Below are 26306 nucleotides of genomic sequence, written 5' to 3' on the forward strand. Positions count from 1 at the left end.
AGCTCTGGTTCACACCAATCAGCATCCTAAGTAAGTCATTTTATTGTCACTGTACAAGTGCAATGAAAATACGTTTAAAGCAGACCTCCAGATGCCAGTGACAAAAACCCCAATACACCCAGATACATGACAAGACACAAAACAAATAAACAACCCAGTCCATATTCTATATTGCACCTCCCATTTGCATAGTTCATTGTTGCACAGTTCATAATCCATATTATAATTCACAGTTCATAATCCATATTATAATCCATGGTTCATAATTCATGTTGCACAGTCCATAATGCAGTTCATATCCCTTCAGTTAATTTGATATATTGCACAGTCTATGTTCCACCAGACGGACATCAGTCACGCAAGGTACCAACAGGGTTTGCGTGGCGTGGAAACGGCAGTATAAAGAGAAGATAACACCTCACCCAGACCTGAGTTTTGCGATGGAGGTATACATTATTTCAGAGGCCAATCAATCAATACATTTTCAATCACACCGCACAGTCCCATTGGAATCCTATTTGCATTATTCAGTGCAAGCGCCTCCACCCTGGCGTGGTGGTGGTGTTATGAGGGGGGTAGTCTGTGCTGTGTGTTCAGCCGTGGGACAGCACGAGGGTAGAAGCTGTTCCTCGTCCTGGTGGTGCGGGCACGCAGGGCTCTGGAGCTGTTCCTCGTCCTGGTGGTGCGGGCACGCAGGGCTCTCTTGCTGTTCCTCGTCCTGGTGGTGCGGGCACGCAGGGCTCTGGAGCTGTTCCTGGTCCTGGTGGTGCGGGCACGCAGGGCTCTGGAGCTGTTCCTGGTCCTGGTGGTGCGGGCATGCAGGGCTCTGGAGCTTTTCCTGGTCCTGGTGGTGCGGGCACGCAGGGCTCTGTAGCGCTTGAAGCTGTTCCTCGTTCTGGTGGTGCGGGCACGCAGGGCTCTGAAGCTGTTCCTGGTCCTGGTGGTGCGGGCACGCAGGGCTCTGGAGCTGTTCGTGGTCCTGGTGGTGCGGGCACGCAGGGCTCTGGAGCTGTTTCTCGTCCTGGTGGTGCGGGCACGCAGGGCTCTGGAGCTATTCCTGGTCCTGGTGGTGTGGGCACGCAGGGCTCTGTAGCTGTTCCTGGTCCTGGTGGTGCGGGCACGCAGGGCCCTGGAGCTGTTCGTGGTCCTGGTGGTGCGGGCACGCAGGGCTCTGGAGCTGTTTCTCGTCCTGGTGGTGCGGGCACGCAGGGCTCTGGAGCTGTTCCTGGTCCTGGTGGTGCGGGCACACAGGGCTCTGTAGCTGTTCCTCGTCCTGGTGGTGCGGGCACGCAGGGCTCTGTAGAAGCTGTTCCTCGTCCTGGTGGTGCGGGCACGCAGGGCTCTGTAGCTGTTCCTCGTCCTGGTTGTGCCTGCACGCAGGGCTCTGGAGCTGTTCCTCGTCCTGGTGGTGCGGGCACGCAGGGTTCCTCGTCCTGGTGGTACGGGCACGCAGGGCTCTGGAGCGCTTGCCAGACGGCAGAAGGGTGAAGATGCTGCGGCCAGGAGGGCTCAGGTCCCTGCAGATGTCCTATGTCCTATGAGGCAGCTAGGCGGGATTTGGTGTGATGCCAGCAAGAGCGAGCCTGTGATAGACGCATTGTTCAATGCGGGGACATTTTCTTTTTGCTTTCAACCCATCTGCAGGGTTTGGCCACAGAGCAGTGCTGGTGCTGGTGTGGGGATTCAGTGTCTTGCTCAAGGGCACTTTAGCAGGACCGTGTTGTTTCAATGCATCCTGGTCCTGTTGTAGAAGAGTGTAGTTCATAGACTGTAACAAGAAGCCCATGGTGCAACAAAATGGCTAATTGTTTTCAAGATGGAAAAAGGTCCTAACCCTGACCCTACCCTAACCCTGACCCTACCCTGACCCTACCCTAACCCTGACCCTACCCTAACCCTGACCCTGACCATACCCTGACCCTGACCCTACCCTAACCCTGACCCTACCCTAACCCTACCCTGACCCTACCCTGACCCTGACCCTAACCCTGACCCTACCCTGACCCTACCCTAACCCTGACCCTACCCTAACCCTGACCCTACCCTAACCCTGACCATACCCTGACCCTACCCTAACCCTGACCCTACCCTAACCCTAACCCTGACCCTACCCTAACCCTGACCCTACCCTAACCCTGACCATACCCTGACCCTACCCTAACCCTGACCCTACCCTAACCCTGACCCTAACCCTGACCCTACCCTAACCCTGACCATACCCTGACCCTACCCTAACCCTGACCATACCCTAACCCTGACCTTACCCTAACCCTGACCATACCCTGACCCAGGTAATCACTACAATCGATTCTAGTCCCTGTTGCCAAGTGCACCAATCCAAAATCACTTAATGACTTCCGGCCAGTGGCCCTAACCTCCCTGTTCATGAAACAGTTTGAGAGGCTATAAGGATGAGCTAGTAACAAAAACTGACTCTTTGCTCGATCCACTTCAGTTTGCCTATCGGGCTAATAGAGGCGTGCAGGATGCTACAGCCACCTTACTGAACCTCATATTCAAGCATCTAGAGGGCAGTAAGAATCACGTTAGACTGCTCTTTGCTGATTTCTCATCAGCATTTAACACCATCCAGCCGCACATTCTGGTCGAGAAATGAACCAGCTCTTTCGGTCTGGATAAGTGCCTCGTTGGTTGGGTTCTAGATTTCCTAACGAATAGATCTCAGCAGGTGAGGGTCAATGGGATACTGTCCAGTATCTTATTGTCCTCTACCGGCTCGCCCCAAGGCTGTGTTTTATCTGCTTTCTTATATATTCTATACACCAACGACTGTCGCAGCCGTTTCGCCAACAGATTCATCGTCAAGTGTGCTGCCGATTCTGTCATCGTCAGTCTGCTTGACGATGATGATGTGGGACACGGCCAAGTCATTGACGACTTAATTTCTTGGTGCGAAAACGCTTCCTTACAACTCAACGTTTCCAAAACGAAAGAGGTTTGTATTGATTTTCGACGTTCCCCCCCTGTTCCCCAGAGCAGTTTTGTCAATGGTCAGCCTGTCGATATAATGACAGACTACAAATATCTGGGCACGGTAATTGACAGCAAGCTGAAGTTTGATCTGAATACATGCTGTGTAAGAAAGGTCAGCAGCGCCTTTTCTGCCTTAGGAAGCTGGCCAAATTTCAGGTTGATAAAACTCTGATGAAAATGTTCTATAGTGCTTTTGTGGAGTCTGTCAGTTCATTTTCCATAATCTGCTGGTATGGTAATCTTTGTACTAAAGACAAGAACTCCCTGGGGAGAATAGTGAAGGTGGCTTCAAAAATAGCCGGAACCCAGTTCAGAAGCCTGGACCAGATCTGTAATAATCGGTGCTGAAAAAAGCTGTGTCCATCCGATCAGATGATGCCCACCCTCTGAGGTTTGAATATGAGCTGCTTCCTTCCGGGCTCCGCCTTCGTGCCCCCATAGTTAAAAAGAACAGATACAGAAATTCCTTTGTGCCTGTCTCTATCAGAGCGATGAACGCTGCTGGGGTACAAATGTAATGTCTCCTCATCTGCCGTTGCTGTTATTTTGTTTTTATTTATTTTATTTATTTTATTTATTTTATTTATTTTATTTATTTTATTTATTTTATCCTTTTATTCTTTTATTCTTTATCTTTATTTATTCTTAGGGGTACAGTACAGTATATCTGTATTATATACTTTGACTGCCCTTTGATCTGGACCGAGGTTTTTTCTTTTGTGCTTTAATACAATGATACATTGTAGCTCTTTCTTGTGATATAAATGTGCTGCTGAGAGTGAACTGCACTTTGCTACTATGCACTTTATATCTCTACTGTGCACTTTAGATCGTTGCTACTGTTGTCATTTGCACTTTAACTATTGTGTTGCACTTTAAACTGCTGCTCTAGACTGTTTTTACAATGTTTTTTTGTCTTATTTGTTTTTATGTATGTACTTTGTACTACGCTTTTTGCAATCCAATTTGCCCTTTTGGGACACTTAATAAATCTTGAATCTTGAATCTTGAATCACTCTCTGTCTGCACATGTCTGTCTGTAGGTAATCACTCTCTGTCTGCACATGTCTGTCTGTAGGTAATCACTCTCTGTCTGCACATGTCTGTCTGTAGGTAATCACTCTGTCTGCACATGTATGTCTGTAGGTAATCACTCTGTCTGCACATGTCTGTCTGTAGGTATACACTCTCTGTCTGCACATGTCTGTCTGTAGGTAATCACTCTCTGTCTGCACATGTACAGTATGTCTGTAAGTAATCACTCTCTGTCTGCACATGTCTGTCTGTAGGTAATCACTCTCTGTCTGCACATGTATGTCTGTAGGTAATCACTCTCTGTCTGCACATGTCTGTCTGTAGGTAATCACTCTCTGTCTGCACATGTCTGTCTGTAGGTAATCACTCTCTGTCTGCACATGTATGTCTGTAGGTAATCACTCTGTCTGCACATGTATGTCTGTAGGTAATCACTCTCTGTCTGCACATGTATGTCTGTAGGTAATCACTCTGTCTGCACATGTATGTCTGTAGGTAATCACTCTCTGTCTGCACATGTCTGTCTGTAGGTAATCAAGGCAGTGGAGGAGAGCTATCGGTTGCCAGGTCCTATGGACTGCCCCGAGGCGCTGTACCACCTGATGATGGACTGCTGGCAGAGAGAGCGCAGTAGTCGGCCCAAGTTTGACGAGATCGTCTGTCTGCTGGACAAACTCATCCGCAACCCCAGCTCACTCAAGAAACTGGTCAACTCCTCACACAGGTGGGATTCATACTGAAAACAACGCAGAGGCTATTTTGATTTGAGATATAAACAGTAACAGGTCAGATATGCATGACAAACTTCTCATGCCAAGGTTTTTTCATATTTTGAATTTGAACGAAAATCCACTTCCAGAATTGACCAATATTGTTTTTTGAAAGCCAGTGCCAATGCTGAATCTGTTGGATTGAAGCTGCTGACAGCCAAAGTTTTTTGCATAGATTTGATTTATTTGTAGGCAATTAGGATAAGATACAGATAAAGGAAAACAACAGATGATTGTGCCGATAGAGACACTGGGCAGGGGCTTATACTGGAAACTCAGTTATCTTAAATCAATTCAGGTTACAGTCTTCCATAAACAGCCAGTGAAGTATTGGTTAGTGTGTGATGCTAAAGCAGACATGTTGTGTGGTTAGTGTGTGATGCTAAAGCAGACATGTTGTGTGGTTAGTGTGTAATACTAAAGCAGACATGTTGTGTGGTTAGTGTGTAATACTAAAGCAGACATGTTGTGTGGTTAGTGTGTAATACTAAAGCAGACATGTTGTGTGGTTAGTGTGTGATACTAAAGCAGACATGTTGTGTGGTTAGTGTGTAATACTAAAGCAGACATGTTGTGTGGTTAGTGTGTAATACTAAAGCAGACATGTTGTGTGGTTACTGTGTGATACTAAAGCAGACATGTTGTGTGGTTAGTGTGTAATACTAAAGCAGACATGTTGTGTGGTTAGTGTGTAATACTAAAGCAGACATGTTGTGTGGTTAGTGTGTGATACTAAAGCAGACATATTGTGTGGTTAGTGTGTGATGCTAAAGCAGACATGTTGTGTGGTTAGTGTGTAATACTAAAGCAGACATGTTGTGTGGTTAGTGTGTAATACTAAAGCAGACATGTTGTGTGTTTAGTGTGTGATGCTAAAGCAGACATGTTGTGTGGTTAGTGTGTGATACTAAAGCAGACATGGTGTGTGGTTAGTGTGTAATACTAAAGCAGACATGTTGTGTGGTTAGTGTGTAATACTAAAGCAGACATGTTGTGTGTTTAGTGTGTGATGCTAAAGCAGACATGTTGTGTGGTTAGTGTGTAATACTAAAGCAGACATGTTGTGTGGTTGTGTGATGCTAAAGCAGACATGTTGTGTGGTTAGTGTGTGATACTAAAGCAGACATGTTGTGTGGTTAGTGTGTAATACTAAAGCAGACATGTTGTGTGGTTAGTGTGTAATACTAAAGCAGACATGTTGTGTGGTTAGTGTGTGATACTAAAGCAGACATATTGTGTGGTTAGTGTGTGATACTAAAGCAGACATGTTGTGTGGTTAGTGTGTAATACTAAAGCAGACATGTTGTGTGGTTAGTGTGTAATACTAAAGCAGACATGTTGTGTGGTTAGTGTGTAATACTAAAGCAGACATGTTGTGTGGTTAGTGTGTGATACTAAAGCAGACATGTTGTGTGGTTAGTGTGTGATACTAAAGCAGACATGTTGTGTGGTTAGTGTGTAATACTAAAGCAGACATGTTGTGTGGTTAGTGTGTAATACTAAAGCAGACATGTTGTGTGGTTAGTGTGTAATACTAAAGCAGACATGTTGTGTGGTTAGTGTGTAATACTAAAGCAGACATGTTGTGTGGTTAGTGTGTAATACTAAAGCAGACATGTTGTGTGGTTAGTGTGTAATACTAAAGCAGACATGTTGTGTGGTTAGTGTGTAATACTAAAGCAGACATGTTGTGTGGTTAGTGTGTAATACTAAAGCAGACATGTTGTGTGGTTAGTGTGTAATACTAAAGCAGACATGTTGTGTGGTTAGTGTGTGATACTAAAGCAGACATGTTGTGTGGTTAGTGTGTAATACTAAAGCAGACATGTTGTGTGGTTAGTGTGTAATACTAAAGCAGACATGTTGTGTGGTTAGTGTGTGATGCTAAAGCAGACATGTTGTGTGGTTAGTGTGTAATACTAAAGCAGACATGTTGTGTGGTTAGTGTGTAATACTAAAGCAGACATGTTGTGTGGTTAGTGTGTAATACTAAAGCAGACATATTGTGTGGTTAGTGTGTAATACTAAAGCAGACATGTTGTGTGGTTAGTGTGTGATACTAAAGCAGACATGTTGTGTGGTTAGTGTGTAATACTAAAGCAGACATGTTGTGTGGTTAGTGTGTAATACTAAAGCAGACATGTTGTGTGGTTAGTGTGTGATGCTAAAGCAGACATGTTGTGTGGTTAGTGTGTAATACTAAAGCAGACATGTTGTGTGGTTAGTGTGTGATACTAAAGCAGACATGTTGTGTGGTTAGTGTGTGATGCTAAAGCAGACATGTTGTGTGGTTAGTGTGTAATACTAAAGCAGACATGTTGTGTGGTTAGTGTGTAATACTAAAGCAGACATGTTGTGTGGTTAGTGTGTAATACTAAAGCAGACATATTGTGTGGTTAGTGTGTAATACTAAAGCAGACATGTTGTGTGGTTAGTGTGTAATACTAAAGCAGACATGTTGTGTGGTTAGTGTGTGATACTAAAGCAGACATATTGTGTGGTTAGTGTGTAATACTAAAGCAGACATGTTGTGTGGTTAGTGTGTAATACTAAAGCAGACATGTTGTGTGGTTAGTGTGTAATACTAAAGCAGACATGTTGTGTGGTTAGTGTGTAATACTAAAGCAGACATGTTGTGTGGTTAGTGTGTAATACTAAAGCAGACATGTTGTGTGGTTAGTGTGTAATACTAAAGCAGACATGTTGTGTGGTTAGTGTGTAATACTAAAGCAGACATGTTGTGTGGTTAGTGTGTAATACTAAAGCAGACATGTTGTGTGGTTAGTGTGTAATACTAAAGCAGACATGTTGTGTGGTTAGTGTGTAATACTAAAGCAGACATGTTGCGTGGTTAGTGTGTAATACTAAAGCAGACATGTTGTGTGGTTAGTGTGTAATACTAAAGCAGACATGTTGTGTGGTTAGTGTGTAATACTAAAGCAGACATATTGTGTGGTTAGTGTGTAATACTAAAGCAGACATGTTGTGTGGTTAGTGTGTAATACTAAAGCAGACATGTTGTGTGGTTAGTGTGTGATACTAAAGCAGACATATTGTGTGGTTAGTGTGTAATACTAAAGCAGACATGTTGTGTGGTTAGTGTGTAATACTAAAGCAGACATGTTGTGTGGTTAGTGTGTGATACTAAAGCAGACATGTTGTGTGGTTAGTGTGTAATACTAAAGCAGACATGTTGTGTGGTTAGTGTGTAATACTAAAGCAGACATATTGTGTGGTTAGTGTGTAATACTAAAGCAGACATGTTGTGTGGTTAGTGTGTAATACTAAAGCAGACATGTTGTGTGGTTAGTGTGTAATACTAAAGCAGACATGTTGTGTGGTTAGTGTGTGATACTAAAGCAGACATGTTGTGTGGTTAGTGTGTAATACTAAAGCAGACATGTTGTGTGGTTAGTGTGTAATACTAAAGCAGACATGTTGTGTGGTTAGTGTGTGATACTAAAACAGACATGTTGTGTGGTTAGTGTGTAATACTAAAGCAGACATGTTGTGTGGTTAGTGTGTGATGCTAAAGCAGACATGTTGTGTGGTTAGTGTGTGATACTAAAGCAGACATGTTGTGTGGTTAGTGTGTGATACTAAAGCAGACATGTTGTGTGGTTAGTGTGTGATACTAAAACAGACATGTTGTGTGGTTAGTGTGTGATGCTAAAGCAGACATGTTGTGTGGTTAGTGTGTAATACTAAAGCAGACATGTTGTGTGGTTAGTGTGTAATACTAAAGCAGACATGTTGTGTGGTTAGTGTGTAATACTAAAGCAGACATGTTGTGTGGTTAGTGTGTGATGCTAAAGCAGACATGTTGTGTGGTTAGTGTGTAATACTAAAGCAGACATGTTGTGTGGTTAGTGTGTGATACTAAAGCAGACATGTTGTGTGGTTAGTGTGTGATGCTAAAGCAGACATGTTGTGTGGTTAGTGTGTAATACTAAAGCAGACATGTTGTGTGGTTAGTGTGTGATACTAAAGCAGACATGTTGTGTGGTTAGTGTGTGATGCTAAAGCAGACATGTTGTGTGGTTAGTGTGTAATACTAAAGCAGACATGTTGTGTGGTTAGTGTGTAATACTAAAGCAGACATGTTGTGTGGTTAGTGTGTGATGCTAAAGCAGACATGTTGTGTGGTTAGTGTGTAATACTGAAGCAGACATGTTGTGTGGTTAGTGTGTGATACTAAAGCAGACATGTTGTGTGGTTAGTGTGTGATACTAAAGCAGACATGTTGTGTGGTTAGTGTGTGATACTAAAGCAGACATGTTGTGTGGTTAGTGTGTAATGCTAAAGCAGACATGTTGTGTGGTTAGTGTGTAATACTAAAGCAGACATGTTGTGTGGTTAGTGTGTAATACTAAAGCAGACATGTTGTGTGGTTAGTGTGTAATACTAAAGCAGACATGTTGTGTGGTTAGTGTGTGATACTAAAACAGACATGTTGTGTGGTTAGTGTGTAATACTAAAGCAGACATATTGTGTGGTTAGTGTGTGATGCTAAAGCAGACATGTTGTGTGGTTAGTGTGTGATACTAAAGCAGACATGTTGTGTGGTTAGTGTGTAATACTAAAGCAGACATGTTGTGTGGTTAGTGTGTAATACTAAAGCAGACATGTTGTGTGGTTAGTGTGTAATACTAAAGCAGACATGTTGTGTGGTTAGTGTGTAATACTAAAGCAGACATGTTGTGTGGTTAGTGTGTAATACTAAAGCAGACATATTGTGTGGTTAGTGTGTGATGCTAAAACAGACATGTTGTGTGGTTAGTGTGTAATACTGAAGCAGACATGTTGTGTGGTTAGTGTGTAATACTAAAGCAGACATGTTGTGTGGTTAGTGTGTAATACTAAAGCAGACATGTTGTGTGGTTAGTGTGTAATACTAAAGCAGACATGTTGTGTGGTTAGTGTGTGATGCTAAAGCAGACATGTTGTTAGCCACCCTCATTACTTTGTTCTCTTTGCAGAAGTCATGAAATAATATCATGAAATATTACCCCCCCCCCCCCCCCTTGTCTTTCATCTTTTTTCCTCATCCTCTCTCGTACTCACACACACACACACACACACACACACACACACACACACACACACACACACACAGTACATGCATACACACACACACACACACACACACACACACACACACACACACACAGTACTGTACATGCATACACACACACACTCACACACACACACACACACACACACACACACATAGTATTGTACATGCATACACAGACACACATCAGTTCCATCTAATAGCCCGTGTAATAACATATGACAGTTAGTCAAATGAAGGGGACTCCAACAAGGCCAGTCTGTGTTCCACATGACACTCCGGTGTTGGCGGTGGCGTGTTAGCGGTGGTGTGTTAGCGGTAGCGTGTTAGCGGTAGCGTGGAAAATGTCTGTTTGATAGCATGACGAAGGCTATTTGCCGGTGTGACGAGCGAGCTGAATAATAAAGGGCGAGTGGACAGCGCGTGTGAGCTTTACGTGATAGCACATAAATTAATTAGCATTATTAGTCCTGGTTGGTAGCTGTCAGAGCTGTTGAGTCTGTAGAACGAGCTGTTCCACCCATAACATGAAGGACTATGATGTGAGACTGGGCTTCTGCTGATAAGGGACTTAGAGGACATCCTGACAACCATGAACTTCTGAAAAAATCGATTCTGCTCTGCTGCTATTTCTTTACGGTCTTTCTCTTTCTCGCTCTGTGTATCTCTAGCCGTGTTTCCAACGTATTTTGATTAGAAAAGGTGGTGGAAACGATCCAGGCAAGATGAAAACGATTTCAATAGAATTTTTTGCCTTTTTCGAAAAACCGTTAAAGCAAAAAATGGGAGCTTTGGCCAGTGTGCTGAGATGCATTGTCCGAGCAGAACTCTGCAGCAGATCAGATGTTCTGAATCCTAAAGTGTTGCAGCCAAAGCCTCTCACTCTGTCTCTAAAATGCCTTTTACACGGTGACTCAGAACCGTTTTGTGTGTTTTGTTTCCCACATATCAGGCGAGCATCATAGAATAACTAGGCTTTTCTCCTGTGATATTGTCCCTATTTACTCACCGCCAGAAAGAAAGAAAAGCGGTCACCAGCAGATGACATGAGTCATGTCATCTGCTGGTGACCGCTTTTCTTTCTTGACATGGTGGCGGTTCCACAGCAGCAGTGGCGTGCCTGACCAAGTTGGTGCCCTAGGCAAGATTTTTGCTGGTGCCCCCCCCCCCCCCCCCCCCGCCAAAGAAAATATAATACAAATTATATCGCAGCTAATTCCACCACTGCAGTGCAGGCTCAGAATCGCCCTTCCCCAGTGGCGCTGGAAGTACTTTTAGGTAGGGGGTGCTGTAAGGAAGGGACTCTCGGTGCTGCCCGCAAGGTCAGCGCCGAAGAAAATTTGACGTTTTTTGGACTTTCATCCATATTTAGAAGAATATTTAATTTTAAATTAACATTAGGATTATACTGTTGTGATGTCGTTATTCAGTATCCTCTCCTTTTCTCACTCACTTTCATGTAAGCACCTGTCGTTTTACACTACAACAGACAGCAACACAGGCATAAACACTGAACTTATTATTATTATGGAAAACCAGAATATGATGAAAACCAAACACTTTTGAAGAGAGAGCGTATGAAATAAGATTAGAGCTGGGAAGCACAAACTGTTTTTTAATGCATTTTGTTGGTGGTATAAACACAAGACAGCCAAATCCAACAATTTCGAAAATCCCATTTCTTGCCACCAGGGGGTGCTGCAGCACCCTCAGTACCCACCTTCCAGCTCCCTTGGCCTTCCCCCACTCTGGGAAAAAGCTCCGAGCAGGTAGAAGGGGGGCGCGGCCGCGCAGGGGGTGGGGTGATATGGATTAGGGACCGTGGTGAAAGTGCTGCAGCCCAGGCAGCCAGAAAGCCAGAATTAGAAAAAGACTTAAGACGTTGTTGTGCTTATTTTTTGTCTACTATTGTAAAATGATAGTAGGCCTATTATCATGAAAAGGTATTTGTATTTTTTTTTACCCTCTCTGGCGCCCCCAACGGCTCAAGCGCCCCTAGCATTTGCGTAGTTCGCCTAATGGACGGCATGCCACTGCACAGCAGAGACATTCACCTTGCTGCCCGCCGGCCCTTTAAGAGGCGAGAGTTAACGGGCCTCGTGGATTAGAGAGTTACTGAGTTCTGGCTGGTTCAGACCGATGAAGCAGCGTAGTAACAGCAGCCATGTTGTAGCATGTATGTTGTAGCATGTCATGTATGTTGTAGCCATGTTGTAGCATGTCATGTATGTTGTAGCCATGTTGTAGCATGTCATGTATGAGTGTTGTTAGGGAATGGAATAACCACTCCTCATCCGCTAATGTATATAACAGCTGATATAAACCAAATGAATCAAAACCAGGAGCCAGAAAGATGTCTTATAGAAGTATATTTAATAACCCATACATTCTCTGGCAATCTGTATTGTCAGAGGACTGAATCTCAATATACACATTCTGATACGTTATACAGAGTCCAAATATTCAGCCCGTTCAATGTTTTCCTGTTTTCAAACCCCCCCGGCCCGGCCCACATTAAGTACAGATACAAGCATATTGAATAGTGAACTTAAATTTTGTTATTATTTTGTTATAGTTGATAAACATAACAATTGGGTGGATTGTTAGAGAAAATATAAGTTCCATGGGCCTTTCCTGGTCAGTGGGCTAGTAGTTGCATACGCATAGTTAGTGCTGTAGGTTAACATGACATGACATCTCACACATATAGATTCACCCCAGTGGCATTGAGGACTTCTCCCTTTGCTGAAACCTTGGACAGTGCATCGTGTCCAATAACAACTGATAACTCTCTCAGTCAGACTGGAGCAGCGCACACACATTTATCCCCCCCTCCTCTCTCTGTTTTCCTCTGTCCTGCCTTACAGTATAAAGCATATGTCAACTGTCAGTCATTTTGCTGAATATTTGGACTCTGTATAACGTATCAGAATGTGTACATTGAGATTCAGTCCTCTGACAATACAGATTGCCAGAGAATGTATGGGTTATTAAATATACTTCTATAAGACATCTTTCTGGCTCCTGGTTTCGATTCATTTGGTTTATATCAGCTGTTATATACATTAGCGCAGGGATACTCAACTTGCTTTGCCAGGGGCCAGTTAATAAACAATCAATATACATTTTTCTGTAGCGGATTGTAGGTGTCAGACGGAGTTTAGTCTGACAATGTTGTGCACAACGGATAGTTACGTAGGTTAAGTACATACATAAGTGCCTGGGTAGCGAGCAGACGTCGGTATTTGACAATTTAGCAGCTAAATCATAGATTATTGAAAGATATTCCATATTCCAGACTGAAATGCTATAACAGAAGTGTGAGTATTGGCCAGAATTACATGAACATTTGGACACTTATTCAGCGGGTATCTTGCATGTTGTGTTCAGGTGCACTGTAAAAAAATATATATATATATATATCGTCGCTGTGCAATGAAAGCCACTTATCTCCAAAACGCCAACTTTTCAGGAAATGAGAAAAACCCTGTGCTCTTAAAATACTGAACACCACGTTGTCATATATGACACACGTCTTCATTGTAGACAGTTTATCGCTGAATGTGTCATTACATTAATAATATCTTACCTGAATAAGCTCAAATGGTGTTACAGGATTATCACCCCGAGTCTGAAGCACTTTCTGGCGGCCAGGCAGCAGCTCGTGGGCGCCTGCCTTCTAGAGCGCGAGCACGAGCTGCTGTGCTCCAGGCAGCGGGGACGCGCGGGCGGAGCTCTTCACTCTGCCAAGCCGGGGAGAGTGGCTCTGTCATGGGGTTGAGCAGTCCCGGAGTAACGTGACATTATTCTTGTCAGAAACAACTTCGATTTGCATACTTTAAATGAGTTTGCAGCCCAAGGACAACCCGAAAACACCTTATTGATCTATTTACGTCAGACGATGCCAGAATCACACAAAACCAAGCCGAAACACAGCCGGCATTCGGGTCAGCAGCGTACCTGGTGACTTTTCCGGGGAAGTCCTCATGAGGTGGGGTGGAGCATGGAGGTCTGACTGTCACATACGTGATGTGATGGGCGGGTCTAGCATCCAATGGTGGTACGTGTTACATACTTACCCAGTAAAACATGTTTTTATTGGTCATTTAGACGCCAACACCTGCCAGTAGATGGAGGAGAATGGATATATTCCATTTATATTAAAAAGTAAAAATCATAAAAAATGGACTTAGGTGGTTTTCATTGCACAGCGACGATATATATATATATATTGCAAATCCATCCGCGGGCCGCATGTGGCCCGCGGGCTGCCAGTTGAGTATCACTGCATTAGCGGATGAGGAGTGGAAATTCCATTCCCTAACAAGTGTGCTGTTGCATCCAGATATACCGTCTCCTCATTCCTGCACACCCCACAACATCACAACTTCTCCTATGGCAAGTAACCTCTCACTCTCTTTCTTTCTCTCTCTCTCTCTCTCTCTCTCTCTCTCTCTCTCTTTCTCTCTCTCTCTCTCTCTCTCTCTCTCTCTTTCTCTCTCTCTCTCTCTCTCTCTCTCTATCTACAGTGTGATCTTGCCCCCAGGCCACACACAACCTACTTAATATTCGCTATTATCCGTTCATGGAAACGCACCTGAACAACTGTCGACTTTTCAAAAGTTATCTTAGAATTTGCGCATAACCTGAATGAAAACACTGTCTTTGTCTTTCTCTTGGACCCTCATTGGCTCTCTGTCTCCTTTTGGTTCCCCTTTCTTTATCCCTCTCCTTCCATTCTCTCTCTCATTCTCTCTCATCTTCTCCCTCTCTGTCCTTTGCTTACTTCCCTCTCTCCCTCTCTGTCTCTCTCTGTCTCCGTCTCGCAGGGTTTCCAACCTGTTAGTGGAGCATGCCAGCGTAGAAACGGAAAGTACCACTCTGACCCAGAACGTAGGGGAGTGGCTGGACTCCATCAAGATGGGTCGTTACACCGAGCTCTTCATGGAGGGGGGTTACTCCTCGCTGGAGACGGTGACTCAGATGACCTCAGAGTAAGGCCCCGTGCACAAGTACATACTCAAGTGCAAGTGCACATACATCATCATCATCAGTATATCAAATAGAGCTAGGGCTCTGTCTATTTCTCTGTCTGTCCCACTGTGATGTGTCCCACTGTGATGTCATCAATCCCACTGTGACATCATCAGTGATGTCATGAATCCCAATGTGACATAATCAGTGATGTCATAGATACCAGTGAGGTGTGACATCATCAGTGATGTCATAAATCCCACTGTGACATCATCAGCGGGCGAGCTGCGTATCCGAGCTGCAGGGCCAGCTGGGCGAGCTGCACGACAGGCGAGGCCACGCAGCGGGCGAGCCTAGGAATCAAGCACGCGCAGCGCACAAGATGCCTACTTATATACACACTCATACTCAAGTGCAAGTACACATACTCAAGTGCACATACAGTATCAATGTATAAGGAGTGTCTTGCACTTCACCCCTCCACAAAGGACGTGGTGCTCTCAGAATAGGACAGGATACTGGAAATAGTTGCTCTCCAGATGGATCAGAGCTAAATGAACATTTGTTGTCTGATGTTCAGTACTATCACCATTTCTAGCATCAAATATCCCTTCTGTTAGCAGACTGCCTGACAAATGAGAGCGTGTTTGTGTTTTACAGGGATTTACGGAGAGTAGGAGTGAACCTGGCTGGACATCAGAAAAAAATCATCACTAGCATCCAGGAGATGAGAGTCCATATGATCAACACCAACCCTGCTGTAAACATCTGACACATGCACAGGAATACACACACACACACACACACACACACACACACACACACACACAGACACACAATATGGACCTAATTGATGAGAAGATGGCCACTCAGAGTCGCTGTTGGACCTAGATCGGCTTAGCACTTTCTACAGACAAGGAAACTCAGTATTTACTGACCGAAATGGATCTAAACTGGAGGATCCACATCTTTTTGTGCTTCTGGTGTGGAGGCTCTTTGGGCAGATTTGACATTGCAGAGCTAAAACCAAACTGAATTGAGCTGGAGAGGTAGCATGAAGAGCAGAGGACGGCGAGCCAAACTCAACTCAGCTGTGCTCATTTCAAGACTCTTCATTCTAATGATCACATTTTAATATCTCTGTGTACGGGTTCTCTCAGACCAAACATGAAACGTAGAATGCAGATCTGATCTCAACTAGCACTGTCTGGCTGTATCACACCATATGGGAGTTTCACACAATGGGCCCACGAACTGAAAGGTCTGAGTCTGTCTCAGGTGAACTGAGCCCAGCACATCTGGACAATACTGAATCTGTTAATCATCCTTCGCCATTCTGGATGCAGTTCTGGATTTGCAATTTTGTTCAGAGTCATGGATTCGAGCATCATTTTCAGGCAGGTTAAATGTGATAATGGACCACGATAAAGGTTCTTCCCATCCTGCTTTGGCCTTAGGCAGGTCTTTATGCCATCTAGTAAAAGATTGCAGTTCTAAATTAACTCCACATCTCTCAGATGGTCTGGAGTCGTATTGCAAGACAAGATAATACTTCAAACTTCAATTTGGGGTTTAGCTTTGTCCATTATGGTTTGTGTCTTTTGGCAAAGAGAAACGCTGCGACACTATAGGCACTCAGATACTGTCTACATATCTCTGGTCTCTGGCTGAATGTATAGCACAAAACAGAACAGAATGCTCTGTCACAGCACAAACTGTTATGGTTTGATACAGTAAATGCAGCCAAACAGGGACAGAATGTGGCACAGACACAGTGCCACTCCTCAAAACAAGCTTCTAAATGAAGCTGCTGCTTGAAAAAGAGATTCAGATGGCTTCCAGTAGAGTTTTTGCTCTCAGGATTTGTACGAGTCTCCACTCAGATCTTGACGCGACTGGCTAGGCTTGTGATTCATAATCTACAGCGATTCCAATGGAACCTTCAGTCACATTCTGATGGAACCTTCATGCAGGATCGTATGGACCTTTCATGAAACTCACACAGTTTCTAATGGGACCTCCACTCAGGTTCAAATGGACCCTTCATTCAGATACGAGAGGAACACTCAATCCGGTTCTGACAGAAACTCCACTCAGATTGGAATGGAAACTTCAGGCAGGTTCTAATGGGACCTTCACTCACATTCTGACGGTACCGTCACTCATGCAGGATCTTATGGACCTTTCTCTCGGTTTGTAATGGAATATTCAATCCAAGTCTGATGGAACATTCACTCAGTGTCATGAACCTTCACTCACATTCTGATGGAACCGGCAGTGGGATTCTAATGGAACCTTCACTCAGATCACACTCAGACTTTAATGAGCCTTCACTTAGAACCAACAACCTTCAGGTACCGAATAGATCCCTCAGCAACCTCTGTTCAGTTCAACATGCCTCAGAGTCTCCTCCACCACACTCTCTTTCCAGTTACGCCACACAGAAAAACCTCACTCTCCTAGAACTGAGTATAAGGAGGCAATATTGATCAACTTGGTAATTTATTTATTTGTAGTGTGTATTGTTTAAAAAGATGAGCAAAAACGATGTGGACAGGTTGTGCTTCATCATAATGCACTCATAAGATATGTTGGACTCACAAATACTGCTGAACAACTCTGCCTACACGTCTTTCATGTATATAATGTATTATATATTCAAAGCAGGGAGCATTGTTCTTCTGTCCACCATCATGTGGACAATAATAATTATTTATCAAGCATCTCAGAATAGTAGATATTAATAGTTAGTGACAAATATTCAAAATCAGCATTCCTGCTACTTAGACCAGGTCTGCTGTCAGGCGAGGGGAACCAGCACAGCTGTCCCGTCCAAAGAGGGGGTACATAATGCAGAATTATCAGATCAGTTTTGTTTCAAGTTTGGTGCAGGCCCCGGGGATCCTTTCAGCGGCCCTAAATGAGACACTTAACACATACTCCGTTGTCTCTGGGAGCCTGAGAAGTGCGCACAGGGATTGATTTATGAACTTGTGGTGTACGGCATGGTTTGGAGGTATATAATGATGTCAATGACCAAGCCCTTGCTTTACTTCTATGCTATGGTTTGGTATGGTATGTTCTACATTGCTACTCAGTGCTTATCACGGAAACTTGACCATTTCACCATTGTGTTCACCGAAGCAGGAATTGTGTTCTGACAGTAGATATAAAATATATATTCTCTTTGCAGATGACATACTAATGTTGTTCTTGGTTATACTGTACACAGTGTCCTGCTGGTGCTATGGGGTAAGACAAGTAAAAACAGAAGGAAAGAGAGATTGTAAAACTAGTTTTTTAAGAGGTGGTAAGATGGGGGGGGACACCCACATGTCTGTATGAGAAGCAGCAAGAAGCACACAAGAAGAATGTAGAAGGTTTTAACGGGGTATTTCACTTTTTATATAACATTTCCCACTTTTAAACGCTCACACCTCTGTAGGAGTTTGAGGGCAGGTCAACTTTAACATTAATTTGTTAATTAATGTTAAATGTTGGCATTAATGCCACATCAGTGGTGGAACCGCTGTCACCACTCAAGTTCCCTGCTGTCAGTATCAGTCATTGCTAACAGCCAAAATTACTTACTTGACGGTTTTCAAAAAAAGAAAGCAAGTTGGGCTAAATAATGAATAAATAATAAATAAATAACCTCTATAGGAGTAGGTTTGCTCAAAAGTTGAAATGCTATACAAGAGTGAAATTTAGTGAAAGATAAAGATCTGCATAGTCTCCTTAGGCGGCGTTCACACAGGATGTGTCTGTGAACGCTTTGGAAATCATGTCGAGAGCGCTTCCATTGCGCACAAAACAGCGCACGGAACGTTTTTTGTGCTTTGTTTTGTTTCCCCCTGCAGTCGTGTGCAGTGCAGTTCAGGACACAATGACCACACCGACAGTAGCCAGCTGGTTTCGTCTGTTTGATGTTGTTGACTGTCAACATGAAAGCCAGATTATTGCCAATTCTGGCAGCAGCGAAGGTTGAGGATCCCTCCGGTGGGAGAAGAGGTAGGAGGAGTGAAAAGACAAGCAGCGCGCTTTTCCTCCAAATGTTAAACTTTTTTCAGCTTAAAAACGTCAAAAACACGAGACGCCACCAGCGTTTAAATGCCAGGTGCGTTCCTTGAAAGAGGAGCGCGCTTAGCACGTCCTTACATAGAGAATGAATTGCAGAAAAACGCCTGCAGTTGTGTGTGAACGCCGCCGCCTAAGTCTACCTTTTTTTCTTCATTTTTTACAATGGCAATTTGGGTTGTACCTTGAAGCACTGTCGTTTTACTTACCTCTTAAGTCCACTGTTGTTATTCAAGCAGTCCTCATTTTTCTAACTGTCATTGCCACCCCAACAGTTTGAATCTAAATCGATATTGCAGGCAGCATTGTAGAGCTATGCTTTGCAGTTCCAGCTAGTCTACACTGTTCACCTGATTTAGATGTAAATACCCTCAAATTAAAGATGGAATTCTGATTTTGTCCAATGTCCAAATATATATGGACCTAACTGTATATGTATATGTATGTATATATATATATATCTATATATATATCTATATATCTATATATATATACATACATACGGTAGATATATATGGCTATGCAGATATTTACTTAGCGTGTGAATGCATTGATGATATGGTGTAGCTTTTATTTTGAACAGTATGTATACTTGGCAAGAAATACAGTGAAGTGTGTTTGCTGGGAGCGCCTAATTCACCCACAGCATGTTTTAGATTAAAGTTTCGTCAATCACACAAATAACATTTAATCCTTTTAATGAAGTTTGACAGTATTTTGATTCTACAACCCCCAAATTCATGTTATTGGCTTTTTGCAACCACCTTCAACATTGTCAACTTAAAATGCCTGGGGCATGAACAATTGGTGAATAGTACACCTTTATAAGTGCCTCTGATCATTTAAGCACCATTAACTCCTCCTGCGCCAAACTGCTATGCCCCAATTGTGCCCACAACTTTCTATGTATTTATTTTTGCCAATGATATCTATAGGCAATAAGAAGAATGTCAGCCAATTTGTATGTTGGAACTAATTTAAGTTGCACTTTAGGGGAAATGTGTTGCCCTTTTGTTTGACAAAAAATGTCTATAGGTGACTGACTTTACAGTGTCAAAGTTTTTCTTCATTATTGACTAAATCATCGTTGTAGTCGCTGATACTGCTACCAACTGAAATTGCTACAGCTGTACAGCTAATGCCAGTTCAAATTCTACAATGCTATCCATGCTATAAAATGTGACCATAAAGCACAAAGCATTGATGTTTTGCATAAACAAAACAAAGAAAAACAAATATTTTGAATGATGAACCCTTCAAAAAGAGTTTGGAAACGTGTGTTTGGTCGAGCGTAACTCTGTTGTGAACTGTATCCTCAGCATTGTATCTTATCTCATTGGAAAGCCTGTTCATTTCCCTTTACAATGAGGCCACATTCATATGGATCATGCACTTGTGGGATGAGCAGCACAGCTGATTAAGTGGGTGGAATTTTGGAAATGTCCCTGCCAATGTCCAACAGTGTGTCCTCCTGTTGGTATTGACTCTATTGACTCTTTCTCCAAACACACATTTCCAAACTTTTTGGGGGAGTTAAACACAAAGCTCAAAATTTCATGTCTACACTTGTCAGTTATGGAAGGCAAAACCATCCTTGATGTAGAGCACCATAATGTTCTTGTCTACGGCACAGCAATCAACCTTCAGAACATCAGCACATGGTATATTATGGTATATCGGACCTTCAGAACGTAAGCACATGGTATATTATGGTATATCAGAAAGCATGAACAAAAAGACAAAGGGAGGAGGAAATGTGAGGTCAGTAGCACCCGCCCTCGATGTCAGCAATACCACTGCTAATGTGTGACAACATGTTGATTTCTTGTCATTGCAAACAATAGTAAATATAGTATATAAGGTTTAGTAGATAGGCGGTGCTACGTACAAATGACTATTAACTAAAATTATTTCCTTTCAGCACTTTTGCAATGGCATGCTTTTATTCTGAAATTTAAATGTAAAGCAATTCTCATTCAGCAGGAAACTAACAAAGCACAGCAAACCAGCAAAGACGTGTAACAATTTATCAATGTGTTGCTACTCAGAAAGGAGTGGCTACGCTGGAACTCCATCAAACATGCAGTCAAGTGTTTATGCAGGAGCCTGTTTCACACTGTCAAATGAAATCACTACAACTTTGGTGTCATGTGCAAAACGTAAACAACTATTTCCTGTTTGAATTTGACTGAATGAACGCATGTCTTCAAATCAAAATAGACTCGTTTCCGAGTTCTTAGTCAGACACATTGGTGTTTGTTAGAATTCGCTCCTCAATAAAAGCACTGCATAAACATTGAATGGAGGGTTTGACTGAATTCTAGCAAATGTACAAAAGCAATATCTGATATGTTATTAGCAAAATAAACATATTTGCATACACCAATGCATGGAGATATAACCACCATTAAGGTAAGGTTGCACTGACATCTGTATGGTTTAAAGATGTTTGATCATGGTGAACAATAGTGTCGGTGTCCTTGAATAACGTTCAAAAGAGTGAACTTCTCAGGAAGTGAAAAATGGCTACATTTCAAATTTTACAGCCAAGGGAAGTCCAGAGGCTCGTGGACATGGGGCAAAATGTGCAGCTTTCGCTCACAGAATCAAAGTAAAATGACAAAGCCAATAATATGCATTTATTAGGTTTTCCCCAGGGCAAAGACAATAATCATGTTGTTGATAACTCACACATAAGGTTTTGAACAACTGAATAACTGTTTTGTGATTTATTTAAAGCACAGGAAAACATACTTAGCTATTGTGCTATTGGTTTGTCTTTGAGACTGTCATGTGTTCTGTTTGTGTTGATGTTTTTTGTAGTGTTATCAAATTCTATATTTTTGCAATAAAATTAGAAAAATCAACTCTTCACGTGCTTTCATTGTCTTACTGCTTGTGCGTTGCAGTGACACACTTCCACAAGTGTCGAGTTTTATTCGTTTTTTCATTCGTTTTTTATTTGACCATTATACAAAATAAAGTGTTAAATAGCTCTACTTTCCTATAACCATCACTGATAGTGTTTGGTCAGTAACACGGGTCCTCCGCTCTGCATACAGGAAATACATTTTCTGGGATCCATCCCACTTTTATCCAATCAGGAGAGAGGATCCCATCCCACTTTTATCCAATCAGGAGAGAGGATTCGACAAATGTATTTTCTGTTTACTGCTGAGCGGAGGGACAAGGAGACCCACGTTACTGACCACTGACTACATTGTTTATATATTGTCAGGATATGCTTAGTTGGCATTTGTTTAAAAGTGTGGTTTTAAGTGTGTGTATGTGTGTGTGTGTGTGTGTTTATGGATATACGTGTGTATGTATGAGAGTACTTTCTGTTTCACACCACAATACACACAATACAGTGGTTCTCAACATGGGATCCGGGCAGGCGCGGACTGCACCATCGGGCAGATGCCCAGTGGCATGCCCTGCAATTTTTATTTTTGCAGGCAAGGCCACTCACTGAACAGCAGGCCAGTATGTATAAGTGTTCCTAGTTGCGCAGATAGCAGGCTGCAGGCAGTCAGGCAGGGAGGAATGAGTTAACTTTTCAATTAGAAGCTGCTGAGACCCCAGCACGGGTGGGCAGGGCTTGCTGTTCAATGGTGCCAAAATAGAGAAGAAAAGAGGTGCAGAGAGGTGGAAAGCAAGGAGCCTATGTTGTGTCTTGGCCTAAACTACAATATCAGTGGTAGACAATTGTCTATTGCCTCTAGAATATTCAAGATAAATTAAATGAATAACACTCATTTGTATTTATTTACAGTATTTATTTATTTATTTATTTATATTAGGCTATATAAGAAATCCCATTGGTCAAATGTAAACAGTAGTGGCTAAACTGAAAGTATGGGTTGGATTGCTTTTGGGGTTTTCTTCACAAAATTGGAGGAGTCAGAAGCAGCACTAGCAGTGCAGCAGGTGCTCCTGCAGAGCTGGAGGTGGTGTTGAACTTATCAGAATCAGGAACCTTCAGGTAGTCTACAATTTCAGAGCATAAAGTGAAACATGTAGGCCATGCTTATTGCTTTCACATTAATGTACTTTATGGGATTATCAGTAGGACTGCACAATACAGTTTAAAGTGGAGATGAAGCAGTTTGATTTTATTATTTTTGTATTTGCATTTAACCTCAGACGACACAAGACAGGACACTGCACTCTTCCTTAAATTAAGTTTGCTGTGAAGCTTTTGTACAGTGGCATGTTTTTGTTTTTACGTCTTCATATTATACTTGCAGTTATCTAGGCAATGTTGAATTATATTAGTGAACAAATAGGTAACATGTAACATCACGTTAGCATTATATTCACCAAATCTTGCTTCAAGCGGCCCAAATTTTTGTGTGTCAGCGTGTGTTGGCCTGGCCTGCATGGTATCTAATGCCCGGCCTGAATTATGGTCCCAGTCCGCCCCTGGATCCGGGGACCATCGACAGACAAAGTCTCATTAGATGGGGTCTGTGGCTCGTCTGTCTGCTGTATAAAGTTATGAATGATTTGCACTAAAACCTGACAGAAAAGCAGGTCATGAGCCAACCTAGAACTGATTAACTTCGGACGCCCACTGGTCAAAAGGGGGCGTGGCAATGGGCGTGTTCAATCACATACAGGTGCCTAACTTCCAAACAGATTAACGTAACACCACAACACTTTGTAGAAAGGTTGGTCAGGGGCCAAGGACGAACTGATTAACTTTCCATGCCCACTAGACAACAGGGAGCGTGGTAATTGACGTAGCCAATTGTGTAAAGGTGCCTAGGTTCACATAACACCATTAAACTTTATTGAGGTTGGCAGAGGTACTCTACCAAGTGCCCTCTACTTTTTGTCTGTATTTGCATCCTTTGCAGCCACTTATGTAACTAGTGCAGTGCCCGTTCCCCCCATTCACACATCATGATCTCCCAATCTTCACCCCTCCTGATTGGTCGAATTGCATAAAATTCGACACTGCACTTTCTCAATATGAAGTCGAACGGACAAACGGTTTTCAGGATAAACTGCATCTTGTGTTACCAGTAGGGATGCACCGATTGCCATTTTCTTGGCCGATTCCGATTTCCGATTTTTGAATAGTCTGACTTGCCGATACCGATTTTTGCCGATTCCGATTTTTTTTTTCTAAAAACAACAATTGACAGCTTACACAAACGTTTTTGTAACTTTGTTTAAAAATTAAGATTCATAGAACAATTCTTACATCTAATGGGGATCCAAATAAACAAATAAACAATTATTATCATTTGCATGAAGTAGGACCTTCTCACTCAAACACATCTCAAAATAAAAGTGTTCCAGGTTAGGCTACTGGACAGAGCTTTTTTGTGCAAATACAATGAATACAAAAATTAAATTAAATCCAATAGCCTATATCCCACAGCTATCATGCATTTACTTTTCCAAAAGAAAACAGGTGCAACAGAACATCAAAATGATCCATGGACAAGGAGTTTATAGACTGGCTCCAGACCAGTCCTCTTGAGTAGAGGGGAAATGAGTTTATGAGTTACAGTAATGATCTTCAGTCTGAATATCAGGCGGAGTTTACACACAGTCCGAAGTTTGGTATGCGTATTTTTATCTGCCATCCGAAAAAATATCGTCACGCACAGAAAACGTTGCACACTTGTGAGTCCGATGCATTTTTATTATTATGTCCGTCGTTCTCATGTCGTTCTATTTGCAATACGAAACAAATAGTCTCTCCTGTATCCACGTCACGTTACAACATGACTTGACAGGCTGAGGCAGCAGCGCTGATGTGGAATGGAAAAGCAGGTCGGGGACTGGACACAATGCTCGCGTTCAACTCGCCAAGCCGGCTGTGCGCGGTGGCGGGTTGCTGGAGCACCGCTTCCCGGGGAGAGAGAGCAGAGAGAGAGGGGCCAGTGAGGTGAAGCGAGCCGCTCAGACTAGACTCCAGCCGAGCGGGACACGGCCGCACCTCTGTCTCCACGGCTTATTTTCGACTTGCATGTGTGACAAACTGCGAGCTTTGTCTACTTCACTGACGGTGAAAAAAATCCACAACGAGGAAGGTATGCTGGCGTGTGTGGTGTGGTGGCTGGGTGCCTGTCTCGGTGCTTTGGGGTGCGCGCACGTCATGTGAAAATCGGCTCACAGAATCGGCTATTTAGAGTGACCGGAACAGATCACCGATCGAGGCCGATCACGTGAAAATCGGCCATTTCCGGTCACGTGCCGATCGATCGGTGCATCCCTAGTTACCAGTAGATGCCGCTACGTTGAATTGCATGAAATTCAGCACTGCACTCTGTCGGATTCCCAGCAGCATACTCCCGAAGTTTGAAGTCAATCAGGAGAATGGTTCTCGAGATAAACCACTGTTTGTGTTGCCAGTAGGTGGCACTATGACTATGCGCGTGTCCGAATTGCACGTAATTCGAGACTCCTTCAGGTCCCCTAAGTGCACTCCCTGAGTTTGAAGTCGAGCGGTTGCAACGGTTCTTGAGATACAATGTACATGAAGGACAGACAGATAGACATACTACAGACAGGAATCGCCTTTATTAGATAGATTGTCACAACCGTAAAGAGCAGGACCCAAAAGCGGACACGGAGACAGATCCAACGAGTAACAAGATTTAATGTGCAACAAGGTAATTTTGTAGGCATGAGCAGGAGACAGGCAGGCAAGCAACGCTGAAGATCCAGGCAGCAAGCGGGGATCCTGAACACCGGTCTGAAGACAGCTGGCAGCAGAGAACAGCAGACCTGAACACAGGAGAAGTCATGAGTCAAAAAAGGTTTATCCAGGAAAACACAGGAACGAGCAAACTCGAGAGTGGCTAGGCGTACTACCACGTATGGAGACTAAACAATCTGGCGACGACTCACTGGAGAGCCAGGGTATAAGTAGAGGCGTCTGGTAATTAGCTGATCACCTCCAGCCGTGCAGCAGCCCAGGTACCAGGTGCAAATCTCCGCCCACTACACACAACACTCAGGGGAGGGGGAAACACAGGGAGAGAACAGACAAACATGACAAGACACTTTCTGTCCCCTGACAGCACCCCCCCCTCAACGAACGCCTCCTGGCGTTCTCCCAGGTTTATCCGGATGGTCCCGGAAAAAATCCCTCAAAAGGGAATTGTCAAGAATAAGGCTCCTGGAGACCCAGGACCTCTCCTCAGGACCATAACCCTCCCAGTCCACCAGGAACTGAAATCCACGACCCCTGCGGCGGGAATCCAGAATCCGCCGCACCGTGTAGACTAGTCCGCCATCAACGAACCGGGGGGGTGGTGGGGGTTCGGCCGGAGGGCACAATGGGCTGGAAGACACAGGCTTGAGCAGAGACACATGAAAGGTCGGATGAATCTTTAATGAGGCCGGTAACTTTAGGCGGA

The 26306-nt window shown here is 43.4% G+C and overlaps 1 protein-coding gene across 1 annotated transcript in view; it reads left to right on the top strand.

Annotated features, from left to right (window-relative positions):
- Window positions 1–15619, top strand: part of epha5 (EPH receptor A5) — a gene marked incomplete at both ends in the record, with an annotated part of 204562 nt that extends 188943 nt beyond the window's left edge. Inside the window, 3 exons of the mRNA XM_083641694.1 lie at window positions 4560–4753; window positions 14703–14867; window positions 15508–15619. Coding sequence (XP_083497820.1) covers window positions 4560–4753; window positions 14703–14867; window positions 15508–15619 — 471 coding nt within the window. The remainder of the gene's footprint in view (window positions 1–4559; window positions 4754–14702; window positions 14868–15507) is intronic.
- Between the last annotated feature and the right edge of the window lie 10687 nt (window positions 15620–26306).

Source organism: Poromitra crassiceps, assembly GCF_964638095.1.
Source record: "Poromitra crassiceps genome assembly, chromosome: 8".
Taxonomy (NCBI): domain Eukaryota; kingdom Metazoa; phylum Chordata; class Actinopteri; order Beryciformes; family Melamphaidae; genus Poromitra; species Poromitra crassiceps.